The 17,348-nt window shown below is 43.8% G+C and overlaps 1 protein-coding gene across 2 annotated transcripts in view; it reads left to right on the forward strand.

The window, feature by feature from the left end:
* The window catches only part of LOC126284047 (filaggrin-2-like), a 66,798-nt gene extending 55,234 nt beyond the window's left edge, over positions 1-11,564 (forward strand). For both annotated transcript variants that reach the window (XM_049982626.1, XM_049982627.1), the window contains one exon: positions 11,255-11,564. In XM_049982626.1, coding sequence (XP_049838583.1) covers positions 11,255-11,522 — 268 coding nt within the window. In that variant the 3' untranslated portion in view covers positions 11,523-11,564. The remainder of the gene's footprint in view (positions 1-11,254) is intronic.
* Positions 11,565-17,348: the final 5,784 nt, after the last annotated feature.

Here is a 17,348-nt window from a genome sequence, read left to right on the forward strand (position 1 = left end):
TCCCTCAGAGCTACCCATTCTTCTTCTACTGTATTTCTTTCCCCCATTCCTGTCAATTGTTCCCTTATGCTCTCCCTAAAGCTCTCTACAACCTCTGGTTCTTTCAGTGTATCCAGGTCCCATCTCCTTAAATTAGCACCTTCTTGTAGTTTCTTCAGTTTTAATCTACAGTTCATAACCAATTGATTGTGGTCAGAGTCCACATCTGCCCCTGGAAATGTCTTACAATTTAAAACCTGATTCCTAAATCTCTGTCTTACCATTATATAATCTGTCTGATACCTTTTAGTATCTCCAGGATTCTTCCATGTATACAACCTTCTTTTATGATTCTTGAACTAAGTATTAGCTACGATTAAGTTATGCTCTGTGCAAAATTCTAACAGACGGCTTCCTCTTTAATTTCTTCCCCCCAGTCCATATTCACCTACTGCGTTTCCTTCTCTCCCTTTTCCTACTGACGAATTCCAGTTACCCATGACTATTAAATTTTCATCTCCCTTTACCACCTGAATAATTTCTTTTATCTCATCATACATTTCATCAATTCTTCATCATCTGCAGAGCTAGTTGGCATATAAACTTGTACTACTGTAGTAGTTGTGGGCTTTGTGTCTATCTTGGCCACAATAATGCGTTCACTATGCTGTTTGTAGTAGCTTACCCGCACTCCTATTTTTTTATTCATTATTAAACCTACTCCTGCATTACCCCTATTTGATTTTGTATTTATAACCCTGTATTCACCTGACCAAAAGTCTTGTTCCTCCTGCCACCGAACTTCACTAATTCCACTGTATCTAACTTTAAACTGCACATTTCCCTTTTTAAATTTTCTAACCTACCTGTCCGATTAAGAGATCTGACATTCCACACTCCGATCCGTAGAACGCCAGTTCTCTTTCTCCTGATAACGACATCCTGTTGAGTAGTCCCCGCCCGGAGATCTGAATGGGGGACTATTTTACCTCCGGAATATTTTACCCAAGAGGACGCCATCATCATTTAATCATACATAAAAAGCTGCATGCTCTCGGGAAAAATTACGGCTGTAGTTTCTCCTTGCTTTCAGCCGTTCGAAGTACCAGCACAGCAAGGCCGTTTTGGTTAATGTTACAAGGCCAGATCAGTCAATCATCCAGACTGTTGTCCTTGCAGCTACTGAAAAGGCTGCTGTCCCTCTTCAGGAACCACACGTTTGTCTGGCCTCTCAACAGATACCCCTTCGTTGTGGTTGCAGCTACGGTATGGCCATCTGTATTGCTGAGGCACGCAAGCCGCCCCAACAACGGCAAGTTCCATGGTTCATGGGGAGGGGGGGAGGGTCTAATGGGTAGTATATTTCATAACAGTGGAAGGAATTCTGGAACAAACTGATTACTTAACTAAGGGTAAAATATAGAACTCTTGCAATTACTGTCATTTTAGTTGCATAGCAGATGGTAATTTGCCTAAGCAGTTATCTGCAGAATTACTGTACAAATGAAGTAGGTGCTTTGCATATTGGATTGAACAGATTGATGAGAGTTTCCCTTCCAATGTTAAGGGTTTTTGTTTCATTCTCTGTTTGTTCTTGATGGAGACATGAGACAATATTGTAAAGAAGTTGTTCATAGTCACACAAAAGTGCATAGCTTATGGAGTGGGATGAAAGAGGTAGAGCCTCATTAGAGCTGCTAGTCATAAGGAGAGAAGGCAACACCACACTATCTTTAAGTAGTCAGAGCTAGAGTAAGTGCACCAACAGTAATGTCATGCAAAACCAGTGGACAGCATGATGCCACACCATTCTCTGAACACATGTACTATTCTGATTATACAGTTGTCAGTGCCATCTATTAATGAGGGTTACAATATAACTGCTGCTGATGCTTTCCCAATAAATGTGAAAAGCACCTTATAGATGAGAATTTATATTTTCAGTTTGCCTCGATTCTTGTGTTTGATCTTAGTAAATTCCTGACAGTTTCATGCTAATGAGCCCTTTTAGCTGAGGTGGTTACTCGGGTTGGTTACACCAAACAACACCAATGTAACAGCAGTTTGTTTATTCACCTAAACGCATCAAAGGCTCACAAAGAACTGACATGGCGGAACAGCCCAAAGACAATGCTCAGTGTCCAAAGACGATGCTCGGAGTCTAGAAACAAACGTATATTGATGCTGGTGTTGACCTCATCGGCGCCACATAGCACCCCCCCCTTTTCCCCCACCCTGGCCACAGTACAGAGTACTCTTAAGAGGCCGGGGGGGAGGGGGGGGGGGAGAGGGGTGACTAAGGCATCAGCAGATCTGGATCACAGTCAGCTCGACAGTGTTGTTGGGGAGCTGCGTGGGTAGATTTTGTGAAGGAAGGTTCAACCACCGAACCTGGAAGTCATTGAAGCGCGCTGGGCGTCATACTGGGCATGCTGGTCGTGCGGCGACAGGTAGGCCGGTGGTTTGCGGGTGGAATGGAATGACAACGATGGTGTCTCCGTTGGGCGTGGCAAACACACGAAGCATGTCCAGGTCGACGTCGGGCGAGAGGGGAACACAATTCACCAGGTGGCAGGGAATGGCGGAGGTTGTGTCATCATGAGAACTGGATGAAGGGAAACACATGATGAACAGTGTATAATTGCATAGTATTATTGAGATGTCGTGGATTATGTCCGGGGGGACAGGCACAAACACCTTGAGTGAACGCACGTTGAAGATGGGGGGGGGGGGGGGGGCTTGAGAAACCTTGATAGGGCGAGGCAGGCGATGGTGGAGAGGTCAAAGGGGCCGGCAAAGGGCCCGGCGGCGAGGGCATGATCATAGGTAAGCTCGGCGTGGGGAGCATGTGGTCACTCGATAGAGTGAGTTAGACCGGAGTAGGGGGCAAGGTCGGAGGAGAGCTCAATGATTGTAACTGGAAGTCACCCAACAGAGTGTGTGAGACCAGCGTAGCAGGTGAAGTCAGAGGAGAGCTCGACGATTGGAGCTGGAAGTCACTCAATCGAGTGTGTAAGTCCGAAGTGGAGGGAGTGGTCAGAGCATTGTGAGCCACGACAGTGAGTGGCATGGTCATGGCCTGAATTGGCATATAAGAAGGCTCAAAATGATCAGGCTTAGGTCTGTTGAGAGAGACTGTCACATCTGAATCTTTCATCTGCATGTCATAGGTCTTGGCTGAGCGCCGGAGAACTCGGTACGGTCCGGTACATGGAGGTTGGAGGGGAGCATGGACAGTATCCTCTCGGAGCATGACGTACTCACAATTGTCCAGAGATTTCGGGATGTGAACCTTATGGCTGGCGGGCGGAGGGATATGGAGGTTGATGAAGTGGCGTCTGATGCGGTCCATGAAGGAAGGTAAGTCAGCCTGAAGGAGAGAAGCAGAAGGGCTCACGAGTTCGCCAGGGAGAACAATGTTCTGGCTGTATACGAACTCGGCTATTGTGCCTTTGAGGTCTTCCTTATAGATCGCATGAATGCCAAGTAGCACAAGGGGAAGGGCTTCTGTCCATAAAGAGTCATGGCATTGAACAGCCGCCTTGAGAGTGTGGTGCTAGCACTTGACTAGCCCATTACTTTGCTGTGGTATGGATGTGCAGGATGTTGCAAATGTTACAAATCCCATTGAACAGGGCCGACTCAATTTGTCTGCCTTGGTCAGTCGTGATGATAGCTGGACATCCAAAACGTGATACTCATGACTCGACGAAAGCTCGAGCAACTGTTTCTGCCATAATATTAGTGAGGGGGGCAGCCTCAACCCAGTGAGTTGTTCGGTCAATAGACGAGAGAACATAACAAGAGCCATTAGAGGGGGAGAGAGGGCTGACACTGTCAATATGAATATGCTGGAAACACCCAGGAGGGATCGAAAAGGAGTCGAGGGGGGGGGGGGGGGGGTGAAGTGTGCTTGTGTAATTTGCAGTGTTGGCACGCGACGCAGGAGCATGCCCATTACTGGCAGTCCTTGCTGACATTTCCCCACACAAAGCACTCCATTATGAGGCGGGCGGACACACAAACACCGGGGTGGACTAAATTATGCAATGTGTTGAAGACAACTCGACGGAGCATGGTTAGGATGAGGGGGCATAACGTGCCTGTACTGTCGTCTCACCAGATCCCACCAGAGATGCCAGGGAAGGTGGTGCAGACGAAGCGTAGCGAAGAAGTAGAGTCTGAAATCAGGTTTTGTGTTTCCTTATCGCCGGGTAGGACGTTATGCAGTTCAGGTTCTAACAGAGAATGGACGGCATTGACCCGTGAAAGGAATTCAGCAACTATATTGTCAGCACCCTTTATGTGTCTGACATCAGTGGTGAACTGAGATATGAAGTCCATGTATCTGAAGCGGCGAGGTGGGTCAGCTGGTGGGTTGTGGTGCATTAGAACATAGAAAGGGCGTCCCTCAACATCTGTCTTAAAATGCTTAATTGCTTCATAGACCGCAAGCAACTCCCTGTCAAATGTGGAATATTTCTGGTGTGCATTGGTGAGCTTGCACGAGAAGAACTGCAGAGGCGAAGTTTGGCTGTCAATTGTCTGGCTAAGGACCGCACCGATGGCAGTATCGCTCACATCTGTGGTGATGAAAAGCTGCGCATTGGGATGAGGATGCGCAATGGTGCATGCCTCGGCAAGAAGATTTTTGAGGGCCGTGAAAGAGTCAGTCATAGCAGGGGTCCATAGAACGGGCCGAGATCCAGACATGTTGGTGCCTGCCAACGCATCCGTCAGTGGAGCCTGAATCTCCGCAACCCGAGGTAGATGTCGACGATAATAATTGACTGTCCCCGGAAAGTGCCGGAGGTCTTTGACTGACGAAAGTCTGGGTAGGTTTATTATTGTTTGTACTTTCTCAGGGGACGGCGAAATGCCGTCAGCAGAGACCCAAAAACCAAGAAAAGTGACAGCGGGTTGATGTAGCTGCAATTTGTCCTGGTTGGTCTCAATGCCTGCTGCCGCGAGAGTGTTCATAATAGTTTGCACATGTCAAATGTTGTCCTCGACGGAGGAGCTGAACACAAGAATGTCATCAAGATATGCAAAGCAGAATTTTAGGTCGAATAGCACTTCGTTGATGAAGCATTGCCAGGTCTGGGTTGCGTTTTTCAGACCGAAGGGCATCAATCGAAACTGAAATAACCCAATCAGGGTGGTGAATGCTGCCTTCTCGATGTCTTCAGATGCCATGGGGATCTGGTGGTAGGCCCGTTTGCAATCAATTACAGAGAATGTGATCGCACCTGCGAGGGAACTGGCAAAGTCGGCAATGTTGGGTATGGGGTAGGTGTCCATAATTGTTCGTGCGTTTAGATGACGGTAGTCTCCGCACGTGCACCAGGACCCATCTTTCTTGGGTGTCATATGTATGGGCGTAGACCAGCTACTGGCAGAGGGTTCAATGACGCCAGAGCTTAGTAGTTCAGAAATCTGATTTTTAAGGTCAGAGAGGTGCTCAGGACAAAGTTGACGTGGTTTACTAGTGATCGGGGGACCTGGCGTGAGGTGAAGCTTGTGAACTGTGCCGTTAGTGATGACGGAAATGTTGTCGGCAGTGCAGGAGGTGGTTTGTTTACAATGTGTACTGGGCGGGGCAGACAAGGCACGGTCATGGTGTTTGGAGCCACTCGGCAGATCCAATGGGTGCTGAGGCGGCAAAATGTCCCAGGAGTCAATGCGACAAGATGGCCCCCGGCCCGAAGCAGTGGCACAATGGTCAAGTGAGACCAGTAGATCTCGTGAGCTGTTAGTGAGTCCATTGTCCTAGGTCCGCTGAAAGTTTGTGGTGTTGCAAGAAGTCAATGCTTAGTATAGGTTCATCAATTTTGCACACTAAAAAAGTCCACTCGAGTTTGCAGTTTGCGGAGAGTGAGACAATGTGGGAAGTTGAACCCAAGCATCGTAGTTTAGTTGAATTCACGGCATGTAGTGAAGTATGATGAGGGCTGATGTTCAACGACTTTAAGGACGTAGGCAGCAGCAAAACATCGGTGCCTGTGTCCACTAGGAAAAAGTATCCAGACGAAATATCTTTATTATAAAGTCGTCCGCAATTATTTGGTCATTCCCGTACAGAATGGAGCACTGGAGGGTGCCTGTCATGTTGTGCGCAGGAGGCGGCACCTGGACCTAGCTGCGACTGACGTTTGTGAAGTAGCAGGGTGGTCTACAGTGCCGCCTCACCAAACTGTGTGTGGAAGTAACAGTATGGGTAGTGCCATTGCATTTCCTGTGGAAAGTTGATTGCCAGAGGTGGTGGCCGAGATTCGGTGCAGTGCGGTCCTGGCCGCGACCGTCCGCGTGATGATGAGCCTGAACCTGAGACTTGTCAGGTAGGCAGTGGCTGGCAAAACAGAGCAGTGATGCATCATGTAGCTTGTCAGCAATTGTCATTCTTTGCTCGACAGGTTCGGGAGACCTCTGAGCCAGAGCAAAGCGGATGTGAGGAAATAGTTTATCTGACCAGATGGCGAGGAGGGCTGTGTCAGAGAGTAGATCATCGATGACCAGGGCATGTAGCCGTCTCCAGAGCTGGGAAGGTTTGTCATTGCCTAGTTGCTCGACATGGAGCACTTGCTGTATTGCTGCCTCAGTTGAGCGTGCAAGCCGATGTAGAACTGACTTTTTGGCTAGAGTTTACTGGGTAGCTGAGTCCAGGGCGTCGACCAGGTCAGCAATCAAGTCCTCCTGGTCGTGCAGGTGGGTGATGAGGCACAGAAACCTGGTTGACTCGTCGAGTTTGTAATGGTCGAACACTTTGTCCACAATTTTGAACCAGGTTGTTGCTCTGTCGGGATTAAATGGCGGCAGCATTGGTAAGCATTGTAGAATGTTCAGAAGAACAGGTTGAGTTGAGTTCGTTGGGGCACTGCCTGAAACGAGCTGTTGTTGCTGTAGTATTCCAGGAGAGTGTGCCTGCAGGGGATGTGGCGACCATGGCTGGTCGGGTGGCAGCATGAAGGTGACGCGTTGTGGTTGAGCACAATCCATCGTGACACGGAAGGCCGACACGGGTGAGACACCGTAACATGTCGTTTGTGGCTGCGGAAGCTCAGCACATTGCGGGTGTGTTTGGATTGACGTGTCGCGGAAGACCGACATGGATGAGGCACTGAGATGAGCCAAGAATGGTAGCGGAAGCTCAACTGGAGCCAGCGTGGGGGCGACAGGTGAGAAAAAGTTCAAAGTTTGAGAATGTGTGTTAGTCCACAGAAAGCTCAGAGCCAGGGCCACCTGTGTTGCAGGGAGGCTGCAGGGGTGCAGGCTGTCCAGAAGCACAGTGTGGGAAATGATGTCGAATGTGAGATGGAATGTGTGAATCTTCCCTGTTCATAGTCACTTCACTCAAAATGGTGTGCAGATAAGGTGAATGTCGTGGCACAAAACACTGAGGTGTAGCAGTGGGACGGAGATGGAGGTCAGGCACAGATAACAAGTTATTGTCCCTGTTGTAGGCCGAGGTATCGAAGCAGGAAGGCATGTGCTGATGCTGAACCAAGGCAGGCGTGGGCGTGGTCGGATGCTGAGGAGTTTGACCTGTGAACGAAGCAGTTCCGGCCATGTGGCATGAATCTGCATGGTACTGCACGGATTGCAGTGTGGCAAATCATTGTACTGGTGGTGGTAGGTTGTCCAACGAAGCGTTTGCAGAAATCGGCATCAGTCCCGCACTGCACGCAGATCCGTAAGAGGTAACTGCACCGTCAATGAGGGAGGGCACATGTGGTGGGAACAAAGGCGTCTGACAGCCGGAGTCATGCACACTCCTAACCTCACTTATTGTTGCATGCTTGAAAACGTCCAGTGAAATCGGCGTAATCGTCGAGTGAGAGGCATCGTGTTGCAGTCCTGGCAGGTGTACATCGCCCGCAACATGATGCATGTCGATCACAAAATCCATCGTTAGGCACTGGGCTGAAGTCATTGTTCGAATGCTGTGTCGATGTAATACACACGAAAATAACCGACACAGTAAAACGGTGAAAACGGAAGACGTTACAACTAGGGGTCACCAGTGAGGTGGTTATTCGGGTTGGTTACACGAAACAACACCAATTTAACAGTAGTTCGTTTATTCAGCTAAACACATCAATGGCTCACAAAGAACTGACATGGTGGAACAGCCCAAAGACAATACTCAACGTCCAAAGACGATGCTTGGAGTCTAGGGACAAACATATATTGATGCTGGTGTTGACTTCATCAGCGCCACACAGCTATCAAATTATTTGTATGGATTTTACCTAAGGGTAATTGCTGGAACACATGACTGCTTCGAGTGATATTCCCTTCTGGAATGAATATGACTTGGAAAGTGATGTTAATTTGATTTGCAGTTCCTCTCCTGTTGACTTACTGAATGCTATCTGAATGATCTGAAAAACTGTGTTGTCTCATGGTGTGGACTCCACAAAGTGTTGTAGCAACTGTGAGTCAGTGCTGAGTGCACACATGTGCAGAGATGTTCACTGCAGTAAAGGGAAAGGGGAGGAGGGGTTACTCTCTATTCTTAAATATCCCAGTATCAAAATGAGTAAAGTAACACAAGGTTCATTCACAAGAAAAACTTGATGTCTGCATATCCATGATCACACTAAAGTAGTTTCTGTTTTATTGAAACAGACTTTCAAAAGCTGAATTACAGTTCTTAGATGTTGGTAACAAATACCAGCTGCAATAGACGCAAGTCTGGAGAGGGTTTCGAAGTATACAACGTCTTTATTGAGCCACCAGCTGCAAAATATTATATTTACAATGCCCTTTGCCCAAGGAGATGTGTTTTCTTACAGCTGAACCACCAATTTCCTCTTAAGATGTTAACAAAAAGATGTCATAACTAGGCACCAGTAACAATACTGCATAGGAACTTCAAATAAGCGAAATGGTCATATTCAAGATAAAATGCAGTAATAGTCACCCCTTTGATTATTGTTGCTTTCAGTTATAGCTTGTCGTACTCCTACACCCAACTTCTGAATCTTATCTATTGAATGCAAGTTGCGTACTATTGTTAAATGGTCACAGTTCATCACATATGGCAGTTATTGAAACTGCCTGAATATAGAAACCCTGTCATGCCAGAACAAACAACATTTCTTGAAACAGTAAAATCTGTTGCTGACATGTTTTGCAAGCACTCACTCCGAACAGCAAAAGTGTTCTGAGCTCCTTTGCTGCCTTCACACATCTGTTGAATCGAGAGCAAACAATATGTTGCAAATGTTAGACTTTTCTCCACTTGTGACACCATTTTAAAACTCTTGAATAACATTCCTAAGTTTCAGTCATGCAAACTCCAATATTTGACTATAAAATAAAAATACTTCAAATTAGAAAATGACAATTGATAAACACAATCATAGCATCATGTTCACCTGGTCGTAGGATGCCTGACAAACTTGGTGAGTGGTGTGTGGCCAGTAGCCGGCTGCCTGGGGCTGTTGTAGGGTGAGGAAACTACTGAGAGTAAACTTGGTTTTGACACAGCTGCAACCTGTGTGATGGAATTGTTGTGGAGATTGCTGGTATTACAGGAGGGTTAGGAAATAAAGGGAACTATTTTTGAGTTCCATCAGGTTGACTACTTCTGCAGACAACTGAAATGCATTAAAAAAATTGAATGGAGTGGATTCAATCTTGCAACTTTGTGGTTATCTTGTGTGATGTCTATCACTAGACTACAAGCTGCTGCAGCCTTGTAGTCACTTAAGGAAATGACTACACTTCCTCCAGACACTCCTGCATTCTATAGTGCTGCCACATTGTACGTATCGCCAAACATAAAATTCTGAGGAGTGATTGATTTTATTGTCCACCTTAAGTCAACAAATCTGACCTAGCCTCTGCGGCGGCTGGCCAGTGATCAATTTTTTGTCTAAGGCTGTACATATGGGCATCCACATAAATGCAGTAATTGCTAAAGACATAACATTGTTTCACAGCAGTCAGCCATGTCACACTACAATGGCATAAATAAAAGGTTTAGTGGAACTGCAAGAAATCAGTTCCAGAAGTGTATGTGAATTCTGTAAAGAATAAAAACTCTGTATTGATATTCCAGGTGTGTGTGTGGCATGGGGGGGGGGGGGGGGGGGGTCAAGAGGCCCCTCTTGCTCCTCTTGCACACAACTGTGGCTGTATGCTGAACTAATGCTTTAGACACTAGAAACCAGTATTCTATACTCAATATATTAAACTTTTCATGTGAAAGGATAAAACTTATTACACAAAACTACTTAAAATTTAAGTATAGCTCCCTCATTCAACTTTCTGTGAATCAGTATGTTGGCAGAAGTTTTACTATAGTTTCTCCTAATTCTCCATAAATTTGTTGTACAGGTATAAGCCTACTTTCTCAACAATTTTTCCAAATATTAAGGATGGTATGTTTACATAGAGACTAGTGTACATCTGAGGACAGGGAGTATATTGCAAAGTTTCAGTAAAAAAATTAGTACTTTCAAATCAGGAGAACCACTGATAAATTTGACTTTACTTTGAATACCATTGTTAAAGAGCAGAAACATTACCAAATTGTCTGCAGTGTTTCTCAATAGCAAAGTAAATAAATTCACATATTTCTTAATTGTTAGAAGCTGCCAGTAAGAATAAGTGGAATGCAACACCAGTAAGAGTTCACATGATTGAAAATCATACCACTTGAAAGTTACCACAAGAGGCTTGAAGCACCACATATTGTGCTGTAAATACAGTAATTCTGTGATTTCATCTCCTGAGGTGTGAGGTGTAATGAACTCACACTTTCAGGTGGCCACCAAAAAGATATGACAAGTTCTCAGTACTGGAATGGACATGTGTCAAAATTCCCTTCATAAATTACACCAGAACATACTGATAACTCATGCTACATTCTTTGATGAAATGTAATGTGTCTGACAGTTTGCAAGCTGAGTAGAAGGGGTAAACCCTAAGCCAATTGTAAGTCTTCTTTGAACTCCATGTGTTTGGTATATTGGCATTTTTTACAAAAACTTGTGGCCTTCAGAAGACCAGTATGTAAGCATAAATGATCTATCACTTTCAAGCAATGGAACTTTGAAAAGCATGAGTTTGCATGGTGAAAAATTGCACAAAGCTAGGGACACAGCTACATATCTAATAGAAAGCACAGAACCAATAATTCATTAGAAGAAAGACAGAGAGAGAGCTGTTTTAAATATCCTCCGATCTTCCCTTTTGTGTTCTCATAGTTGTATGGACCAAAATAAACAATGAGCTGTTTTTTAATAGCCATTTGCACATTTCAAAGGGTGTCTGCAGTAGGGGCACATCCTGTCCACAACAGAGCACGACAGGAAGACAAAGCAGTCAGGCCACTTCAACAGCATACATCACAACCATTTGGAGGCAGAACAAAAGCAAACAGGCAACATCAGCTTCAACCACGAAGGCATACACCACGACTACAGCGAAGAGGACATTCACTGCATCCAAAAGGGCACATCATACACCGAAAGAGGAAGCACGCCATGCTGCAACAGAACCAGGAGCTGAGACACACAAAAAATGAAAAGTGATGTCATTTCATACGAGAAAATAAAACAGTAAAAAAAAAAAAATACAGTTAATCAAAGAAGGGGGAGTTGGTGACAAATCCTCCAAACATTGTGTGTAGATGATGTGGTTGAAGGAAAAATGAGAAAAAATATTGGTGTGTGTGTGTGTAACATAAGTCTAGGTAGTAAATTTCAGGTGATATATATGTAAATCAAAGTCTCACTATAGAGAGTGAAAAACAGCAGAAGTGTATAGAAAACAAAACTTTTATTATTCTTTGCTAGCCACCTGACATTAACATTCACTCACATTGTGCAACTCAGTAGGGAAGAGTAGTACACAGAAAAACAGATTTTTGTTGATTTTGTAGAAATTATTTCTTAAAGGACAAAATGGCTGTATTTATTCATTTTTATTTATTTATTTGTCCATATTTAAGCATTTGCATGCAATTGATGTCATGATGAGTAATTTACAACAGTTTTTACAAACTGTGGTTGACATGTTAAGAAATATAACTATGGTACCATGCATAACTAAAGTACACACTGTAAAAGAACATACATAATAAAACAATGCAGTTGACACATAAAGATTTCTCCACATGGTTAACAGTTAAATGTGGAACGAAAAATTGTTAAGTTACTTGCTAAGTTTCACATAATAAAAGAACAGTGAACATTCACAAAAAAATTTTTGATGCAGTTAATAGTAGAATGTGATCTGAACATTATTTAGTACTTGCATATTCATTATATATGTAGAACAAGAGATAAGAATAGAGAAAAAAAGTACAGGAAGAGGTATTTATTTATTTGTCCATGAGATGTGGTTGGTACACAGAATGTACATAAGATGTTGGACATCATTTACTACAGTATTGTTTCTATCATTTTAACATCATTAAGATCTTATGGTTACACTACTTATTGAATAAAATATTCTCGGACTTCTTGCTGCATCAAATCTTAGTAAAACCTCGAGCTTTCGACGATATTCACCACCATCGTCATCGCCAGGAAACTGATTGGCTAAACAGCAGCTGTGGTGGACCTTATGTAGCCCCAGGATGGCTTGTGATTGGACGGCTCCTGATTGGATGGCGAATACGTCACGGTGTCGCAGATGTTGTCGACGCCTGCACTGTTGACGCCATCGCTCCTGGCGTATCGAAGACCCACGGCGAATCTCTCTGACACTTCTCCATATCAAGCGCTTGCATCCATGCACCACTAAGATTGTAACCATTGTAACGATTAAAATTGTTATCGCACATTCTAATTTCTATCGCCTCTTTAATTACCGAGTCCCAGTATGTGGAGGCCTGAGACAGAACTTTTGTTTCACCAAACAAAATTTTATGTTTCCTAGTGAGGCTATGTTCCGCAATTGCCGATTTTTCCAGCTCCCTATTTTTAATGTGACGTTGATGTTCTGTACAGCGATCGGAAATGGTCCTGACTGACTGACCAATGTAACTACTTCCACATTCACAAGGAATTTTGTAAATACCAGGAATCCTGAGACCGAGGCAGTCCTTCACAGGGCGCAACATCCCTTTGATTTTCCTTGGAGGTCGAAAGATTGGTCTTAAACCTCGTCTACGAAGGATCCTGCCTATTTTACTGGAAATAGAACCGAAGAAAGGAAGAAGAAACATGCTAGGTTGTTCATCATGCAAATAATCATTATTTTCACATTTCTTTCTCTTGCAGAATGCTGACTTTACATCACGTGAACCATAGCCGTTCCTACGAAACATGTATTTAAGGTGATTAATTTCAGAATTTAAATGGTCTTTGTCAGACACAGTTCTTGCTCTATATATCAATGTAGTTAGAACGGCTTTCTTCTGAGCTGGATGATGGAAACTCTTAGCGTCGAGATATAGATCTGTGTGCGTTGGTTTGCGGTGCACAGAGTGGCCAAGCCACCCATCTGCTTTTCCTTGCACCAGTACATCTAGAAACGGCAGTTTTCCCTCTCTCTCTATCTCGGCAGTGAACTGAATATTCGGGTGCACACTATTCATATGTTCCAGAAAATTCTCGAGGGCTCCTGCGCCATGCGGCCAAACCAAAAACGTATCATCCACATAACGACAAAAAATAGATGGACGGAGTGGAGCCGAATTTAGTGCACGTTCCTCAAATTGTTCCATGAAATAGTTAGCCAATACAGGGGATAACGGAGAACCCATGGCCATTCCATCCCTCATTTCATAAAATTTCCCACCATACAGAAAGTAGGTGGTCGTCATGACATGCCGACACAACTGTACAGTTTCCGGAGGAAAGTGTTCTGTCAGAAATTGCAATGTGTCCTCAACAGGAACCTTGGTAAAAAGCGAGACCACATCTAGGCTGACTAAATATCATTTGGACCAACTCTAATCTGTTTGATTTTCTCAATAAACATTTGAGAGTTTTTGATGTGGTGTTCACAATGGCCAACTATGGGAGTCATTAAATTAGCCAAGAATTTCACTAGCCTGTATGTAGAAGATCCAATGGCACTAATGATGGGTCTTAAAGGGACATTATCTTTATGGATCTTTGGTAATCCGTAAAGCCTTGGAGGCCTAGGGGCTTTAAGATTTTTTATGACATCTTCTGGAAGACCAAAATTTTTCAAGAGCTCCGTTGTTTTTCTGCTATATGATAGAGTTGGGTCCCGTTTCAAACATTTATAAGTGCTATTCTCCAATAAAGATGCTATTTTGCTACGATAATCTTTAGCATCAAGAACCACTGTGGCCTTACCCTTATCTGCTGGCAGAACAACAAGATCTTCATCCCTCTGTAACGCATGGAGACCCTCTCTTTCTTCTCTACTAATATTAGATTTGGGAGGCTTGGCTGAGGCTAAAATGTGACTGGTGGTAAGTCTTACCTCGTCGGCGTTGTCCTGTGAAAGATGTCGAACAGCCTGTTCCACTCCACTAATAAAATCCACAATAGGAACAGTGCGGGGTGTAGGAGCATAATTCAGTCCTTTATTAAGGGCTGAAATAGTTCCTTCGTCCAAATTCTTGCTTGGCAAGTTGACAACTGTGCATGCTGGTTCATGAGATGAACCCAATCTTTCCGTGCCTGCAAGCTGCTCAAATTTCTTAGTTTGTTTAGCCGTTGTATTGCTATAATGAGCTCTTTGATGAGCTGCCGTCGACATATCGACCCACTCCCAATCTAAAGCTGAGAGGACTGCAGACAAATGGAGATGGCAGTTATACAAACAGTGAGCATTAGTATCCAGTTCATACCTGGTGTGTCGTATCCTTTCTCTGACGATCGCCTTGCTGGTTATCTGTAAAATATTACTCACTCCTGCCGACCTTATGTGATGTTTAACCACAGCAAACTTGGGTATGATCTCCTTATCCCGACATCGTTGCAGAAATGCCAAATTACTGCGCAACTGAGCATATTTCACACGTAGCTTCTCCAATTGACGAACCTGGCGTGCAATGTCCTCGCTGTAGAGGAATGTAATATGAGAACGAAGTCTTTCGCGCCGGCACTGTTGCATAAAATATAGTCGAAAGCTCGAGGTTTTACCAAGATTTGATGCGGCAAGAAGTCTGAGAATATATTGGCACATTATTATTTATCAAAATACTCTTTCAGACTGTAGAAGTAGGGATCAATTAGATACTCCTTTACTCCAGCTTTGAACCCCACTGTGTTGTTTATTGATTGTATTTGCCTCAGTAGTTCCCTGAATATATTTTTCCCAAGGTGTAAAACTCCATTTTGGCAGTTCTTAGGTTTTGTATGATACATATGGAAATCCAATTTTTGCCTTGTGGTGTAGGTGTGTACATCTTCATTTTTGAGGAAGAGTGCTGGATTTTCAGTCGCATACTGCTGTATGAATGCTATGGTTTCATATATATATATGAAGGCAAGGAAATGAGAGGATTTGCAGTTTTCTGAAGAGTGGCTTGTAAGATTTTCTGTGTTTGGCACCTTCTATGATTTTATTTTGCTAACAGATTTTCTTCCATCGCCACAACCCCGTAATATTTTCCATTATCACTGTACCCTAAAGCATTTTTTCATCTTTCCAAACTGCACATGCTCTGACTTCTGAGCCACACACAACACATGGCTATGTGGCCACGTGGTTGTTGGTGCAGCATCTCATGCTCCTAATTCTTCCCACCAATAATTATAACTACCCCTATTGAACAGATCTCCTTCCTCATTCTCATATATTTTTGCATTTCATTTTCCACAACTACCCATGCCACACCCCCCAACCAAGGCCAATCTAATCCCAACATTGAACCTTGTCTTTCTCAGTTCACCCCACCATCCATCTGTGACTCTCTGTCCCATCTAACCATCCCTGGTCACCTCACAGGAATTCATCACCTCCATCTCAGCCTCACCATCCTTCCCCGGGCCCCTTCCCAAGAACACCAACATTGCAGCAGAAGAAAAGACTGCCATACACAACCTGAAAACAAATCCTGACCTAATCATCCTAGCTGCACACAAAGGTTTCACCACTGTCATTTCAAACTGAAGTGACTACTTGACATGAGGCCTATGCCAATTATCTCACTATTCCATCTATAAATCCAGTCAGAATGATTCCATCTCAGAAGTCCACATAACCTCTAGTACCTGCTTAAAGCATTGGGTCCTTTGCAGAACCTCTACCATGAATCCATTTCTCTTCTCTCCTCTATAACACCCAACACCTCCTCATTCTAAATGATGCAATATACTTTTTTCCCTGCCAATTTCAACTGAAAAAATGCGGAATTTGTTGTGGCACATTGTGGAATAAACTCACTTCAGTCTCTTTAGTTTCATGAAGTTCTGATACAGGGTGGTGCTATACATAGTCTTCAGAATGGCATCTGAAAGAGTGGTGCATTCCAAGCAGATAGCTGTCATTGAGTTTGTTTTAGCAGAAAACCAGAGCATCACAGATATTAAAGGCACTTGCAGAATGTCTACAGAGCCTTGACAGTGAGCAAAAGCATGGTGAGTCATTGGGCAAGGCATCTGTTATCATCGAAAGTTTAGCCACACCTATCTAATCTCCCATGTGCCAAATGGCCATGCACACCTGTGAGCTGCCCAGTCCATACACCCAGCCCTTCTTATTCCAGTCCTGTCACAGGCTTATCCTCTCCCATCAGAGTCGAGGTCATCTGTGAAAGCAGCCATGTCATATACTTGCTCTGCTGCAATCATTGCACACCTGCACAGCTTTTTATATTGGTATGACCAGCCCCAGAACTATAATATTTATGAACAGGGGAAAAAATTTAAAATACCCCCCCCTGGAACATTTGAGATAAGACATCAAAATCTAAAAATAAAAAAAAAATTTCAAAAATGTGTTCATTTTGTAGTATACATCTTTATGAAGAGTTTGATATAAAAAACATATATCTCAAAGGAAATGTAAGACATGTTATTTGGCCTTAAGTGTACCATAGTGCAGTGCCACACCTCTTCACACAGCATTCTTGTTTCACACGTCACTGTATTTCACTCTGTGGTATTCTAATGGGCATATTTTGTAGTTGAAGCCATCAAACCTATATTTAGGACAGTGGAAATTATCACAGTTGATACTTGGTGGGGTTATTTGTGACCAGGAGAATAAGAACTCTTCAGAAAAATTGTGCTCTTTATTGCCTATTAACTGATAACTTTCTCTTTTGAAATAAAATTAAATGTAGGAAACATAAAGACAATAAAGGCAAGAGTGAAGCAAGACAGTACACATTTCTTCAATCCTTGGATCTCAGCATTTTTTCTCTCAAATGTTGCTGCAGCTTTACACAGCCTGCTTTCCTTTCTGCAAAAGAATCTAGTGCCTCA

This window comes from Schistocerca gregaria, chromosome 8 (genome assembly GCF_023897955.1).
Source record: "Schistocerca gregaria isolate iqSchGreg1 chromosome 8, iqSchGreg1.2, whole genome shotgun sequence".
NCBI classification, from domain to species: Eukaryota; Metazoa; Arthropoda; class Insecta; order Orthoptera; family Acrididae; genus Schistocerca; species Schistocerca gregaria.